This window comes from Siphateles boraxobius, unplaced genomic scaffold (genome assembly GCF_051911475.1).
Source record: "Siphateles boraxobius isolate OS27281-9 unplaced genomic scaffold, OSU_SipBor_1 5, whole genome shotgun sequence".
In the NCBI taxonomy this organism is placed as follows: domain Eukaryota; kingdom Metazoa; phylum Chordata; class Actinopteri; order Cypriniformes; family Leuciscidae; genus Siphateles; species Siphateles boraxobius.
This window is the reverse complement of record NW_027509141.1, coordinates 3,116,885-3,134,406: the sequence shown is the minus strand read 5'-3', so window position 1 is coordinate 3,134,406 and position 17,522 is coordinate 3,116,885. Positions and strand designations below refer to the sequence as shown.

Below are 17,522 nucleotides of genomic sequence, written 5' to 3'. Positions count from 1 at the left end.
AAAATCGTCATTAGAACATTTAAAATTTAAATTTATGATTTATGTCTCATTTTTATCTGATTGAGATTTTGCTGTCACTCCTAATGGAAGCCCATAACAGTATGCATAACAGTAACTCTTATCTGAAAAGTGTTTCACTCAAATAAACCATTACAAATTTTCACATTCATTGGAATCCACTTGGTGCGATTACTTATTTATAATGTTTTGTCTACATTGATGCACTGTGGAGATAAAACAAACAAACATAAATTTCTATTTTGTTATTCTGTTACATTTGTTCCTGTTTTTGCCTTCTCTGTTACTGATTATTTCCTCGTTTATTTGTATAGTTATGTATAATTATCACCTTTCAGGTCATTATGTTTGTATTTTAACTCCTGTTATGTTTACTCCATTGTCGGTTCTCATTTCAGTATAAATGGTCTGCATTTTCCTTCGTGTTGTAGATATCTCCTAAATCTTTGTTATTCTAAATAAAGACTTTGCTTATGAACTCTGTCGTCATGCGTGCTGACCACCATTCGTTATGCAAGCCATTCCAAGGAAAAGTTTACACACAGACTTATCAAAAAAAAAAATTATCCCAAAGCACAGACCAAAGATTTAAAGAATGTTGCTTACATGTGGCTGATCCAATGTGATATTGAATGTTAGGCCTATGGTCTAAATATATACATATCCAGTTGCTGACTGAAATTAAAATATAATGAAAGTTAAATATATTATTCTGTTTCTTGTTGGAAGCTTAAGCATTTTGGATTATAAATGTCCTGAATTAGGCCAGTCTTTACCACCACCACATTCTGTGGTAAAATATGCACTTTAGGAGAAAAAAACTTTAGAAAAAATGGAAAGGTATGCCAACTGGTGACACTGTCTGTAAACAGACATTTCTTTTTACCCTAAAACACAACACAATGCAATGTGCCTAATTCAAGCAAAACACCTGTGAAAAAAATCTATAGCTACAGAAAATTCCTTATAACAATGCATTACACAACCTATTTTTATGGACTTTTCTTACAGTGTGAATAAAATTATTTTCTCTGTTGCAGTGTCCTTCAGAATTACAGTATTTTGTGTTCTTCACATCTGTTAGTGTGTAAGACTGAGAGTTGTTATTCTCTTGCGCAGTTGGTCATAGTGAGTTTCTTGGATAAACTCGTTTAGTTACACAACAGGATTTGAGCTGAGCTCTGGCAGCATTCTTAGCAGTTCTGCTCTCATGGAGAAAAAGAATAATTGTCCCAAATGTTGCCAGTAAGTAATTCCTTTTTGTTTGTTAGTCATTCTTTAGAATGTAAAATACTTTGAAGTATTTTCTATTTGTGAGCCTTGAGCAGAATAAACGTTGTTTCTCAACCCATGCACATGTTTATCCCTGTGTTTATTTGTTTCTTGCTGTACCCTTGGTTTTAGTTTAGATGTCCGTCCGTCCGACCGCCCCCCGCCCCCCTGTATGACTAGCCTATCCAGTAAGAGGATTCTAGAGTCATATTGATTCTGTGTTTTACAATGCAAACAACTTCCTAATTTATCTAAATAACAGTTCAAAATAACTTCATGGGTCGTTCATGTTTCCACATTAGATGTAATGACGTCGTTAAAACTCTCAAAGAAGTCAGTTTCGCAATAATAAATCTCTAAGGCAGTTAATGCATTGTAGGTGTCGTATTTCTCGGCGTCGACTCAACGCATGCGTTGCTGATTGGATAATACACTTAGTCGACATCACGTCAGCCAATCACGAAGCACCGCGGTTCTCCATCGATTATCACGGGGATGGAGCTCTCCTCCTGACGTCACACATGGCTCATGTTGGGAAATCCGACTCATTCACGCGAATCGGTTCTTTCGAAAAGGTTATTTCATTTGACCAGTTCATCAGTTCTTTTTACGTCCTCACGTGTTCCCAGGCGTCCCGTGACATTGTACATGCTTAATACATGTTGACAATTATATGTTTATTAATCTCAAGCTTCAAGAGTCATCACTCACCAGTTATTGGCTAATTTTGTGTTAGACCTTAATATGTATTACTTTTATTTTATTACAGCAGCTACAATCAGTCACCGTAAATACAATAAAGAAATAGGCTACATTTAATCTGCATTAAATGCAATAAATACACGCAATAACACAAAGATTTGGGCAATGCGAATGTATAGGCTACATAGGCTATATAGGCTACATGTGAATAATGTATTCATCATGAATATAGCTAATATTTCCCCTACAGTCTCAAATCCCAGACAAGTAGGATTTCTTGAACCAATTGATCTCCGAATCGCATCTCATGGAAAAGTGAACCGGTTCAGGAGTCGAACATCACTAGTTCAGGATTGGACCACACATTTCGCCCAATCTGTGTTACCAGCAGCAACAGAGCGAATCGGGCTCACATTCAGACTGAGGTGTCATTGGCACCGAGCGGAGCGCTGGCTGTCATCCTGAACAAAGGAATGCTCTGAACGCACGGTCTCCATGGTGATGCCAAGAATCAGACATATATCATCCATAGGTTGTGCCATGCATTCAAGGAATACGTGAATCGTGTGTGCCAAAAGAAGCCTTGCGCCAGTGTGCGCATTTGGAGAGGCGCATCAGCCGTGATCAGACTGCAGCTTCAGTGGATCATCGGACCTTGCTTTTGCATTTTATTTGCTATTTTGTTTCTGGATTTTCTTCTGTGAAATATAATGTTGCCCTTCGCAGCTGGCAGGCTGCTTGTCGGATTGTTCTTTTTGGGGGTTTTACACAGTTTGGAGGTGGTGCTTCCTGCAAGGGCAATAGATGGTGAGTGGATGAGGATGGCTTTTCATTTGGTACATGTATCATCACACAACACCCACAATTCAGCAACTGTTGCCATGCATTAGTCCGTCAAATCAATACGGCCATTCTTTGATGCGTTGATGCACAGTTTCTATTGCTATCTGAGCAGAATATAAAATGTCTCCACGTAGAAATAAAGGACTGGTTATGTGTAAGGTCTTATAATGCATTAGATAACGGTTTACCTTCAGTGCATGCATCACATAACCAACTCAGGAGTGCAGATGCATTGATAATCTGTGGATGAACCATCACAGCGCACATGCCCAGAATACAACACGACACATGCAACTTTTACACATCAGCTTTGCGTGTTGCACCAAACAACATGCATGTTACTGACAATTTAGAGATGCGAATAGGATTGGATTTCAGTTGGATTGTTGTGAGTTTTGTAGAGGTCCAGTCCTCCTTGAATGAAGGAGATTGTTTGTTCAGTGGTGTTGTGTTGAATCAGAACACCTCTCATGAGTAGGCTGTATACATCTGCAGTCCAGCAGGGCCTTCACTGAAAGCTTTGCAGTCTGTCTTTTGCTTATTATTTTTTGCATGCATGCAGTGTGTAATGAAGATCTAAGTTGAAGTGCATTGAGCAATCAAATGAGCTTCAAGTCTTATGCTTTGTGATCTGGACAGGAATAATCTAGAATTCACTGAATCACACTGTCATCTTGTCAAGGTGTATTCAGTGTTGTAGATCCTGGACTGAAGTCAACATACTGTATTGTATATTGTGTGTGTGTGTGTGTGTGTGTGTGTGTGTGTGTGTGTGTGTGTGTGTGTGTGTGTGTGTGTGTGTGTGTGTGTGTGTGTGTGCAACAAGTCATATAATAAGTAAACTGCTTTGTGTGCAAGTACATCCATATCTCTGGAAACAAATACACACTTGTTTGCTTAGCTCTGTAAATGAGGATGTTGAACAAACTTCTCAGTTTCTATATAAAGCTCCTGATAATTACTACATACTGTCCCTGAAACAAAAGGAATACTTTACTTTTTACTAAAAAAAAAAAACTTTACTTTAACAAAAAAATAACACACTTTATAAATTATTTTGACATGGAGGACGCATCAAGGCAGGTTTTGACAGATTGAATTTATACTAACCTATACATACATGGTTGATTACATGGCCTTGTCCTTAAGAATGGATAACAGTAGTTTATTTCTTTGCGTAAACCTAAAGCATTCACAATTCTGTTTTATTTCCATGTTTCTCACAGGCTGCAGTGTGCAGTTTAAATTGCTATGATAATAACCCATAATTTTCTCACAATGGCTTTTACCGCAGTATAGAATATGCATTCTGAGTGAGCTGAAAGACTTCATGTTCAGTTCTGTCTGTCGCTGAGCTCATCAATGGTGTTAATTAAGGGGCCCCTATCAGAGAACCACACAGAAGGTTGCTGTTTTCTCCTGGGTCTTTTGAGGTGACACTCACTGCCGAATCCCTTAAAGCAACCTCTTTACATAAAACCAGGAATTACTGTATAATACCTTTTCTTTTGCCAGAATATGGTCCTACACACAGAATGCACTGAGATGACATGATGATGATCAATTGTCACCATGCTTACTTGGTCGTAAGTGTTAATTTCCCCATGTGTCAGGTTTAAAATCTGTTAACAGCCTTAGATAATAAACAGATTGCAAAAGTTTGGCATTTGGGTGAAGTTGGAGTGTGCAATGGTAAAATACTATATCCCAGTTTAATGTGCAACTATAAGAAAGCCATGCGTAGCTAGAGTCCTCTGAAAAGTGCAACACTGTGAGTCTGTAAGACTGTCTAAACATCCTGAACCGCTCAACAACACCAGCATTGGCTCAACCATGAGTTTGGGGCAGAACTATCTATTTGAGTCTTAGCAGATGGGGACCTTTTTGAAAACAGTTATTTTTTTCAGTTACACTTGGTGATGTTAGTGGTGACGGTGCAGAAATTGCACATACTTGGTAATTTCAACAATTTAGTGTACAGTACAGTTGCTCTTATTAAAATTGTTTTATGTATATTTTGCAATTATATAGGCCATGCTCTCAGGTCCACCAGAACCGCTAAGTTTATCCTGACCAATGTGACTTTATAGTGGTTGTATTTTGTTGTAAATAAGAAGAGACTAAAGGGAGAGTTCACCCAAAAATGACAGTTCTGATGATAACTATAATGATAACTATATTGGCATCCACACTAATGGACGATAACTTTGTTTAGTATAGGTGAGCACTGCAGTTTCGTAGTCTGCCTCTTTAAATGCTCAAGCCTTTTAAAGTCGGATGGATTCTGATTGGTTGTTAAGACCCCCTGTGGGGAAAATCAAGATTTTAATGTTTTTTATACAGGTATGTCTATTTTTAACATGCTTCAAGACTAACCACGCTTCTGACGTCACAAACTACCAATCAGGTCAACGTGCGGGTGGTCTTTAGCATATCATTAACTGCGCTGAAGCAGTGAAGTTTCAAGAGAAGCCAGGTTATCCCAGTATATTTTTCTATTGATATAAAATCGGGTACATTTAGCAATATAGCTTGTGAATTATGTATATGTGTATATTACGATGTTATGACGATATTATGTTATGATGAACTATATGCTTTTCTCCACTGATGTTCTGAGTTGTTCAAAGTCGTTTCTAAGGATACTGATTTTCAGAAGGCAGCTGTTGGACTCTGAGATGGCGAACGGGAATATGGTTTTGTAACATTAGCATCACATTAATAGCTGTTTGATAACGTAGTCAAGCAATTTTAAAAGGCTAATCATATTAATTACCGTTATGTGTCCGACATGGTAGAGAGCGATACATAAAACGCATTACTATTCTGAATCATTGACTTGTAGACGAGCCTGTATAATTCAGTCTTCCACTTCTTTAGAATCAGTTCCTTTCAAACATATAGGCCTATGGCTGAATTAAACCAGTATTTCCACTTGGCATCATGTAGCGTTTACTATAGTAAAGTTGAGAGAGTTGATTAGGTATTCTGAGCTTGTGTGATTGAGTGGAGGCGGAGACCAATTTGCATATTTATGTATCCATGTATAATAAATGAAGCAAGGGTGAAGAGTTACATTCAAGCTATTTTAAGGCATGAAGAAATTTTTTTCACTGGTAAAAACTTTTAATGTCTTTTTTTTTATTAAAGATGAATTTTATGGGATAAAATTATTGACTACATGCGGACTTTAATCTTTTTTTTTTTGTTTATTGTTTTTATCAAATGGAAAAAACACTCTGAACGTGATTCCAATGATACAGTTCTGTGTCATTATCATTATAGTTGTGCTGTGGATTCTTGGTGGATGTGCTTGATGTGAACTGGCCTTTACTCACACTCATGTAGATCCAACCTTGTATGGCTTTTTGTATTATAATTACAATGAATGGCAACTAAAACCTTAAAAGTGGTCCATACAACCCATGTCCTGATTCCTGTTCCAAATATTCGGAAGCCATTTCTGTGAGTTTTGTGTGAGAAAACGACCAAGTGAGTAGATAAAGACACAATTTTACTGTTGTGCTTGGGTTGAACAAACTTCACCTTGAGTCCATTCAGCCAGTATTGTGTGCAGCCAATGTATTTATATTTCCTGACAGGTAACCTACCCCCTGAGGGTTTGACATTTCAAGAGTTTGAACTGATGGGGAACTCTTAAGGATAGCTAAAGAGATATGAGATACGTACTGTATAGCACAGGAAAGACAGAGAGAGACGGAAATAAACAGTTGAGTCGGACGAGTGTGTTCCCCACCCCCAACCTCACGTCTCCTTCACTCAACTGTGAAACACATCTGGATAGGGAAAGGTCATTTGTTTGGAAGTATGCATGAGGAGAGGGTGGAAAGGAGGGTGTATATCCTCTCAATTTGTTTTGACCAAGATGTTTGGTGGAGAAACTTGCGTCAACTTTCCCAGAAATTTGAAATATCAAAGACAGAAAGGAAGTAACATGGAGTATTTTAGGAAGTTGAGCTAAAGTAAGATGACAGGAGAAATACTGAGCTGCTCTTCCCCCTGTTTTATCCATCCACCCCCTTGGCCATGTGGATAATGTTGCTTGATATGCTTGTGCTTTAGGGTGTACTCACACTAGGCACGGTTGCCATGAACCGGGCCCGAGTACGATTGTCCCCCCTCCCTACTCCCCCTCTGGCCTGCACTCACATAGGGTTTCAGCATTCGTGCCGGAGCACGCTTACGTCATTATGGTGCGACGGTTTCGGGATAAACAAGAAGAGCAGCGCTCTCTGAACACAATGGAGTCCATCGCTCTGTTTTCTTTTTGGATAATTTTGTGTCGTTTGGTCCACGCTGGTCCACAGCCCTCTCACAGCCTGTTATTAAACAGATGTGTCGCCTTAGCTGCGCGAAAATTTTCACGTAATCGTGCTGCTCGTATGAGGAGGTTTGCAAGGTAAAGTTACCAGCTGAAGTGCAGCAAGGACTTTGCAGCTTTGATTACGGACTACAGTTCCCGTACATCACGCGTCCTGTTCCGTGCTCTAGCACGGTTAGCGCTCACACTGCATGCGAACCGCGCCCGAGTCCAACTGAACCGTGCTCTGGCCCACCTCTTCCAAGCGGGACAGGGCCGGCTAATCGAGCCGCGCCCGGGCACGGTTCGGAGCACTCACACTAGTCAAACCAACCGCGCTTTGGTGGTCAAACGCACTCGGGCACGGTTCAAACTGGCTAGTGTGAGTACACCCTGAATGATCTTAACTAGGTAATAGTGCTGGGCGGTTTGACCAAAAATTTATATCACGGTTTTTTTTCAAAATTATGCCGGTTTTCCGGTTTATGACGTTTTTTTTTTTCATGCATAATCAGGTGTTCAAAGCATTTTCTACTGGTTGAGAGAGGAGTTACTGCAGTAAATTGACTTAGGATGGTCTATTTTACTGTCATTAGTGAATATTGTAGAATAGAATAGCGCCCAGTATAACCTAAAATTGTTATTTCTTAACGTTCTAATAATGTTCTTATAACCAGGAAATAACGTTAATACAACATTTATATAACGGGAGAATTGCACATTCCTAAGACGTTTGAATGATGTTCTTATAACCAAGCAAGAACGTTAATACAACGTTTATATAACGGGAGAATAGAACGTTCTTATAACGTTTTGAATAAAGTTTTTATAACCAAGAAATAACGTTATAAGAACGTCTAAAAAACTGGACGTTTTGAATGTTCCTAGAACATTCAGTAATAACGTTAACGTTTTTATAACTTAATGGGAATGTTATGAAAACGTTCTTATAACCTAAAATTGTCAGCTGGGGAAGAGGAGAAATTTTCGATTGCACTGAACACGTTTTAAGTGCAGGATTCTCTGAGCGAGAGAAGATAGACCTAGAGAAAATAGACCTATTCTAACCAGAGCAGCGTGTATCTGAGAGTGCGGAACATTATATTCCGCGCGCGAGCAGAGAGATTCGCGCTCTCGCATTATATTAATGTACTTTCGCGCTACAATAATGCGCTCTCGACATTTGACAGGAAAATAACGCCATAGTTCTGCAGCATCCATCTTCCCTGTAACGTAACACCAGAGCACTGCTGTTTACCCTCGCCTCGCAGTCGCTGCTTAGAAGTGCAACATGGTAAAGGGTTCCGTCTGAAACAGTGTCGCCCGGCGCAGCGTAACGTTCGTTCCGAACGTTGTGTAATTAAATAAATCGGTATGGCAGTATATTCAAAATGAATATCATAACAAAAATATACACCGGTTTTCAGTATGAACCGGTATACCGCCCAGCACTACTAGGTAATTTGTTTCGGTTTGTGATTGGGCTGCCTTGTTTGTTCTAAAGGTTTAAGGCTTGTCCAAAATGGAAAATCTCTCATCACTTACTCAATTTGTAGGACTGTTTTTCTTCCGCAGAAACTTAAAAGGATAAAATTTGGAAGAATGTTCACTTTGATCTTTTCCATATAACAACAGCAGCAGTGACCAGGGGCTGTCAAACTCCAAAAAGCACTACAAAATTATCAGAAAAACATATATTTTATGGGTTCCCATACTTGTGCATGAAAGTGAGAGTTGCACAAACATTCTTTAAAATATCTTCTTTTATCTTCCTCTGATAAAATAAGTCATACAAGGTTGGAACTTTGTCATACAAGGTATTTCAAACGTAATTTTTCCCCCTACACGAAGAGTGAAATACACGAGCAGTGATATACTGTTAGCGACAAAATGAGAAATGCAATAAAATGAGAAAACAGCATTTTTTAAATATAGCATAAGAAATGCATCTGAACATAGCAACGTGGATTTGCACGAGCTCTGCAATTCGGCACTCTAGTAAAGCAATCATGTTTATTTATAGCACTTTATACAATAGATTGCTTAAAATCAAGCAGCTTTACTGTATGTAACATAAAAAAACAGTGTCAGTGTCTCGTTTCACGTACAACCTCATTTTATACTATAAAGCAGCTATCCAGTGTGTTCATATTGTGAATAGTAGAAATGAACCAGAAAAAAGATCTTGCATGTGAAAGAAGGCGGAGCCTCTGCACACACCAACCAATTACATAATTGCCACGGATCAATGGTAGTACAAAGGTGTCTACTAGTCGTAGCAAAGTTTTCTGGATATTTTGCTTTGGCATGCTGTTTCGAACTCCCAAAATGAACTTCATTTTTGGCCTGATTTTGCTCAAAATGATGTCACGGCAGTTCTTTCTTCGATTTTGCTTTAAGTATAGAGGCCATAAGCTTGTCTCCTGGCTTTGGCCAAGTCAGTGTTTAGCTGCCTAGTCAGTTCGTCTCCCTGTCAGACCAGTTGAAAAATGCCCCAAATCTCTTTAAACCAGCCAACAGACCAGTCCGATTACGCTGGGAGACCAACTAAGAGCAGCAAACCAGTTTACCTCTCACTAACATTGATTCTGTGAAGGTCTTTTGCCAGAGCATGTGTGTAGTAATCCTGGTGAACTACTTCTACGTGTCCTCGTTCTATGGCTCCTGCCTGGTGTTTGCCAGACTGCTGGAGCAAAACCGCTATCACAGCTTAAACTGGTTTAAGATGTTTGTATTCCTTAAAAAATTAGCAAGACACTTGAGCACTGACCATCTCAGCCCATAGACAATGTTTGCCATCTTTAACGTGTTAGTGAGGGTGAAGACTGTTTTGCCAGTGTTCATGACAACAGAGCTGTTCTTGGAGCTCGCAGGGCTGGAAACATTGAGCTCACAGGGCCATAGCTGTCACATTACTCAGACGCTCGCTCGGCCGCCAGCAGGCTCACATAGAGGAAAACAGGACTGAAGGAAGAGCCGAGGGAAGTTTCTTTCAGTGAGACGTAAACGTTGAAGAGTTTGAGAATCGGATTTGTTGGTGCAGTGACAGTGCATTTGCATGCACGTTCTTAACCCGATTATTCAGTGTGGTCTTGTAAATGCATGAACCCGCTTTCCTTTATTGGAGTAAAGTCAAAAATGGCTTAAGCATATATAACCAATTGACACAGCTAGATGTTTGCCCATTATGGCATGTTTAGAGCACCTTAACCTGTGTTCTGTCAGCTTATTGAAGTGTGTGGCTATGTGACAGGAAAGTGTCCTTAAAGTGCAGTCACATTAGAGAAATTTTGTGAGCAAAAAAAGTCCATTGCCAATAGCGTAGCAATGTACAAGAAGACACTTTCAAACCAAGCAGCTTTCTGTTGGAGCCAACGGCAAATTCAATTGACCAACTTGAACATGCGCGAAATCTGTTTGAAGAACTTTTCTCCCTCATGTTAAACTCCAAAATGTGCAAATTCATATTGAATTGACAGGCAGAGGAACAGTAAATGCGACTGCACCTTTACTGCGGATTTAAGCGCATCCAGAAAGAGTGAGCGTTTTGTGGTAGGGGATGAGAAAATGTATGAGAAAATATATTTACTTTCGCTTTAGATTTAGTTTCAATTCAGGGACGCTCAACAACTAGAAAAACACAACTAATTATTTGTAGGTTACCCATTTGCATTGGGTTTAAATCCAAAATATTGCCAAATAGGCGATTTTACATTGCGCTTTGTAACCAAATCTTCAGCCATCGTCTTGTCTGTCACTCTCATAACGTGATGAATTAAATCTGACTCCTGCCACGGTGGGCAAGTGATGTAACGGTGAATTAGAGACGGTAAAAGTGATTGGGTTAAATATCATTGGTCTTAAAAAGTACATTTGTTCACACCCACCCCACATACAATGGTTAAATGAGAATGTTACGAAATTGTTACGAATGTTCCCGAAAATGAGAATGTTAGCCCCCCCAGCACCATGAAATCATGTTATATTTAAAATGTGATATTAGGTAATGGACTTAATCATTCAAATGTATGCCATTAAACTAAAAGAATATCCAGTACAGAAACCTCACAATTTGAAGGTTTAAAGTGTTTTGTGTGAAGTCTGCTGCCAGTGAATAGTTGTCATACTTGACTAGACTAGACTGTCTAAATGTGTTTGAGACAGCCTTTATATACAGTACCTCACTAAATAAGTCTCAGACTCTACAGTGTTTATACAGTGGATTTTAAGTTTGGTAAACGTTTGTAAAAATTTTAAAACTGAAAACCCTGACCTGTTATGGATGCACAATTTCCTTTTCACAAATAGTAAATTATATGAGTGACTTGAACAAATCAATAGCATTCAATAACCATCTACCTGAGCAATCTGTCACGACTCAGGCAATTTCAAATGACTTTTACCTTTATAGTGGAACATTTACAAATAAGAAGTTTATCAAGAATGTTTTAAGGAGTTTGAACTTACTTGCTTTACAGTACTTAGTAAACAGATATAATATTAGATAAAACGGGTATTATAGGTCTCCTTGATTCTAAACCTAACCTAATTTAATACAGACATAAAAACATCAGGAACCACATTGCTAATATTTTTTTGCACTAACACATAACATTTAAGGAGGACCTATTCTTTTTTATTTCACATGTTGATATATATTTCTTTAGTGTGTAATGTTGCTGTTTGATCATGAAAAAGCTCCATTTATTCTCTATATCAGTGTCACTGTTTCTGAACTCCCTAAAACGCCTCCATTGTATCTTGAGTTTTCTTCTGGGAACGAACACGTCACAATATTCCTCATTTAAATAATTTATGCACAGAATAAAGGGGCGGGGCCTGGTTGAATTAGTAGTGTTTTGAAATTGGCAGTTTATGGTAAGGGGCGGGACATTTCCCAAACACGCTCGAACCATTTGACCAATCACAACACACGGATCCAGCCGACCAATCGGAGAACAGTGTGCTTTTCAGAAAGAGGAGCTTCATAGAGACAGGAACTAAACAGAGCGTTACTGACAGACTGAGAAGAGAGGAGCCGCAACAATGGAGAATATGGGGAAAATAATGTGTTTCTGCATCACAGCTCCAATTTATACTTTCATATTTACTAAGACCGTTTTAAACTTTGAGAATTCTTGAGACGTCTGCATTCTCTTCCATTCTGTTGCTCTTCGTCAAGCTGCTTTTGAGGGCAAGAAAGCGTCCTGTGCAAAGCCTGCTGTTGTTCAGTGTGGTTTGGCATGATGTGTTTCCTGTTGTAGCAGCTGGTTCTGCGCTGACATTACACTCACAAAAACATGATGGTGGTTCTCCAGTGGTAGGAAAATCAGGTCATTAGTAAACAATTATTTTAATATATATAATTAATTGTACTAAATTAATGTATTACATTTACAAAAAGATACAAATTTAAATAACTTAGAAGGAATACTTACATTTCCCAATCTAGAGTCAAAGTTAACAAGCCATGAAATTGAATTCAAACATATTCAGCGGGAAATGCAGGGAAATCTTAAAATAAAGACACTTGCATGTCATTTACAATCTTCTGTTCCCTTTATGGGCTGTATTTATTACTGGAAAGTACTGAACATTTAAAATAAGAGCCCATATAGTATATGTAACACCAGATTGTTTGTATTACAACTATTTTTCAGGTTTTCAATAAAAGTTAGGCACTATCAACAGCGTTTAGCATAAATTTGTCCACTGAAAATAATTTAAATGTAATTTCTGACAGCATTCTGGTATGTTTAAAAGCAGAAATTTGAAAGCAGAAATCTTTCATTTTGAGGTAGGACTACTTTTCTTGGCGGCTTTTCAGTTATATGTTTTTTTAGGAGTCTGCTCCATGTAAACACTAACTTTCTGATATCCTTGTGCATATCATTCAAAATGTTATGTGGTCATGACAATGAAATTCAAAGATTGTATGTAACATTGCCCAGACAAGGTCAGAAAGTGATTACATCAGTCTCATGTTAAAACATATATGTTGAATACTTTTGGCTCACAACAGTGTGTATTGAATGTGTATTGCATTGCTTTATTTACTTCAGCAAATTATTATTAAAATTATTATCTGTATACTGTCAGAAAAAATACCCCTAGCTTGCCACTAAGGCCGTACCCTCAATCAAGATATTTTTATATATTTCAGCTCTTTGACGAAGTTCAATATATCACCATATTAATGTCTTTGTTCTTAAATGGTTTTAAATAATCTTTTTCAGACATAAAAAAGCCATTGCAATGAAAATGAGCAGCTTTGAATCAATCAAACAGATGGACTATGATTAAAGAGAAAGTCAAATGAAACAACTGTGTTTAATCTATAAACATCTAATCTAATGATCTTTGGCAAACTTTATGCCCTAATAAAAGCACATTAAATGTTACTTCATTTTATATTGCAAAATCATTGTGAATGTATCATGACTATTCATCTGCCCAGTACTAAAAGGGACAGAGCTAAATAAAATGAATTTGTTTCTGCAGAGATGGACTGATCGCTGGAAGGAAATGATGGGAGGGCTGAAAATAAACACTCAATATTAACTAGCTGCTCATATTGGTAATTTTCAGTGATGATCTTAAATAATAACACTTAAGCCAAATTCTACTGAAATGTAATAAGTTAAATAAACCATATAATATAGCATTAATGTAGAATTGAACTGACAAATATGCCCTATCATAATTTCCAGCATAGATAATGTCAATTTCAAATGACTCTTGCCTTTTTAAAGGATGTTGGTCATGCCGCCCACCCTTATTGTTGAGCATCAATGGGTATTTTACTTCAAGTGAAGATTATTTGCACCTTCTGGCATGACGGTCTTCGACACTGAAGAACGTCTCAGGTTACGTATGTAACCCTGGTTCCCTGAAGAGGGAACGAGACGCTGCATCGAGATGCTTTGGGAATGCCCCTGCGTGATTGCGTCGTGAAGCACGTGTATAATCAGTCCAATGGAGAGACGAGACGTCATAGGCGGGTGATGTCATTGACCAGGAAACTATAAAGCACACCTGAAAACAGACCGTGCTAGCTTCTGATAGGTCGAAGCAAGTCGATCACAGGCATGCAGGGAGTATGGCTGTGCAACGCAGCATCTCGTTCCCTCTGTTCCCTCTTCAGGGAACCAGGGTTACATACGTAACCTGAGACATTCCCTTTCAAGGGAACTCGAGCTGTGTTGAGACGCTGTGGAAACACTATCCCCACGACACCATAATAGCAAATGCCTGTTCTGTGTGAAGTCATTGCGCATACTAAGAAGCAAGCACCCTAGACCCCGGAGTGTCTAACAAATCTAACAAATGTATGCAGTGAGGACCAGCCTGCTGCATCACAGATGTCATGAAGAGAAACGGCCGATAATAAAGCCTTTGAGGCAGCCATGCTCCTGGTAGAATGGGCCGGGACAGCCAAAGGTGAAGGCTGACCAGCCACTTCATAAGCAAGTGAGATAGCCTCGACTACCCACTTGCTCATCCTCTGCTTGGATGCAGGGTAACCTTTACTGGGTGACCTGAAACAGACAAATAGTTGATCCGATTTATGCCTCAAGGCAGCTCTGTGTACGTAAGCATCCAAAGCTCACACAGGGCACAGCAGATTAAGTTTTTCCGGATCTGGTGTATTTAAAGGTGGAGGACAGAAGGCCTGCAGCACAATTGGGCCCGCAACATTAGTAAGGACATTAGGAATATAACCGGCCTTGGGTGAAGAAAGGCTTTCACCATACCAGGTGCAAATTTTAGACATGAAGGAGCAACCGACAAGGCTTGCAAATCTCCAATTCTCTTGATAGAAGAAATAGCAATGAGAAATAAAGTTTTTAGTGTAAGGAACTTTTCTGAAACCTCTTCAATGGGCTCGAATGGAGCCAAAGCCAGGCCTTTCAGTACAACGGCCAAATCCCAAGCCGGTGCTCTAGTGCGCAGTGCAGGCCTCAGCCTCTCAGGGTGACACGAAGAAAACAAGCAATATGAGGATGTCTCCCCAATGATGCACCACCCAGAGGGGTGTGGTAAGCAGATATAGCCGCCACATACACTTTCAAGGTGGAAGGAGATTACCCCGCAGAGAAACGTTCTTGCAAATAATCAAGTACTGTACCAACAGGGCAGTAGACAGGATTCAGTTGGCGTTCTCCGCACCAAGCAGAGAACAGTTTCCATTTCAGTGCATACAGTCTTCTCGTGGAGGAAGCTCTGGATTGGAGAATGGTCTCCAGGACCTCGGTCGAGAGACCTGATTCTATGAGCTGAGCCCCCTCAGGGGCCAAGCCCACAATTTCCACAACTCCGGGTGAGGCTGATAAATTGGCCCCCTGCTTTGGACAGTAAGTCCCTCCTGATCGGAATCTCCATTGGAGAGGCGTCTAGAAGGGACACCAGGTCCGAACTCGGGCCAGCCAGTACGAGGCTACTTATAACAGACGGGCCCCTTCCCAGCGAACCCTCTCCAGAACTCCCAGAAGCATGGATATTGGAGGAAAAGCGTACAGATGTAGCCTCGGCCACACCTGAACCATCGCGTCCAGACAGAGAGGAACTGGGTGCATGAGAGAGAACCACATGGGACAATGTGTTGCATCTGACGATGTGAAGTCGACTTGAGCTTGACCGAAATTCTCCCAAAGGAGCTTCCCCGGCATTCCCCGGGCCTCAGCCCCTGCCCTGACAGGATTTACGCTCCCTGATTTAGATATCCCGGGATATATACTGCCCTCAGAGACAGTCATTTCCCTTGGGCCCATAGGAGGATCTGATGAGCCAGTTTGCATAGGTGACATGACTTCAGACCCCCCGATGTGCACATGGTGACCTCTCAGGTCTGGCAGGAAGTGCTTGAGAGCTCGAAACACCACCATCATTTCTAGATGATTTATGTGCCATAAATGAAGATGTCCTGCCATAGACCTTTCGCAGAGCGACCACTCATCATCATCCCCCAACCTGTGAGGGAAGCATCCGGGGTCAGTGTTACACGTCGACACACCCCCAGCACTGGGCCTTGGGCGAGGAACCAAGATTTGTTCCACATGATTAAGGCACGTAGGCATCGCCGCGTGACCTTTATCATGCGAAACGGATTCCCCCTCGGAGAAAACCCCTTGGTCCTAAGCCACCACTGCAGGGGTCTCATGTACAGGAGGCCAAAAATTATTATGTTGGATGCAGCTGACATGAGACCTAATGATCTCTGAAACTGTTTCACAGTGAGTGACTGGCCTAGTTTTACCCCATTTACGGCTGAGAGAATCAAAGTAATACGTGCAGGTGACAATTGTGCCCACATCGTTGTCGAATCCTATACCACACCTAGAAAAGTGGTCCTCTGAGACGGGAGGAGCACACTCTTCTTGGCGTTGAGCCTCAACCTCAGTGTAAGACTGGAAAAATAGTTGAGGAACGATCACTCCTCGAGTGGACAAAGAACCCTGCCTAAAATTACCATTTGAACCCACTCTCATAGACCATTCGAGATGCAAGTCTCACCCCAGAATCATTCTCATCTACATCTTTTACCTTGACCCGCCATTCTCCCCCCACTCTTCCCCCACTTATTTTACCTAATGTTGAAATCATCTGAAATTTATCCACAATATACAGTATATGGTTTTAATGTGAACAATTATCATGCAGTTTTATACATGTTTAGTATCATTTGAAATGTCTCTGTGTGACTGGTACAAATGTCTCATTCCCAAAGAAGTAAACCAAATGGTAATACAGTTCTTAATAGTTTAGAAATATCTTGCACACAGAAGTGTGTCTTCCAGGCAAATGGCCAGAAGGTGTTAACTCAATGCAAATTTACACTGTTAGCAAATGGTTCAATGTAATTCAACTTCTGCCCCAGTAAGTCTGGGACAGTGATTTCCCTCTGTGAACTCATGTTTACATTTGAAATGAGTTCTGGCTATATAATGAAATGCAGCAAAAAGATCAGGGCCTTTGCTGTATCTCAGATCAGCCCGTGAGGCTGAGAGTTGCCAAACTTTCAGCTTCATGTATTTCTTAAATGTCAGGTTAACATTTCTCTTCTTTATTCAAGAGCATTTGAAGTTTTGTATTGATTATCTTTGAACTGATTATGAAATTCGTGAGCTTAGAATTATACGGTTCTATCTCCACTTTTGGTCGAAATTGAGTTTTTGACATAATCTTATCCATTAGGTGTTTATTAATGCCTGTGTGGTGTTATTTTTGTAAAAAAAATATTTTGTTAGTAGTTATTAATAAAATAAAAAGGTTCCATCTCACAAAACAGCAGGGATGTAAAAACTTTGATGCTCAATATCTCAGAACTACCCTAAACGGGGATAGAACTGTATAATTCTAAGCTCAC

At 39.8% G+C, this 17,522-nt stretch overlaps 1 protein-coding gene across 4 annotated transcripts in view; it reads left to right on the top strand.

Annotated features, from left to right (window-relative positions):
- The first annotated feature begins 2,402 nt into the window (after nt 1-2,402).
- Nucleotides 2,403-17,522, top strand: part of lrp1aa (low density lipoprotein receptor-related protein 1Aa) — a 264,759-nt gene continuing 249,639 nt past the window's right edge. For 2 of the 4 annotated variants that reach the window (XM_077204508.1, XM_077204507.1), the window contains exon 1: nt 2,403-2,799. In XM_077204508.1, coding sequence (XP_077060623.1) covers nt 2,703-2,799 — 97 coding nt within the window. In that variant the 5' untranslated portion in view covers nt 2,403-2,702. The remainder of the gene's footprint in view (nt 2,800-17,522) is intronic. The other 2 variants (XM_077204510.1, XM_077204509.1) reach the window with 1 other exon arrangement.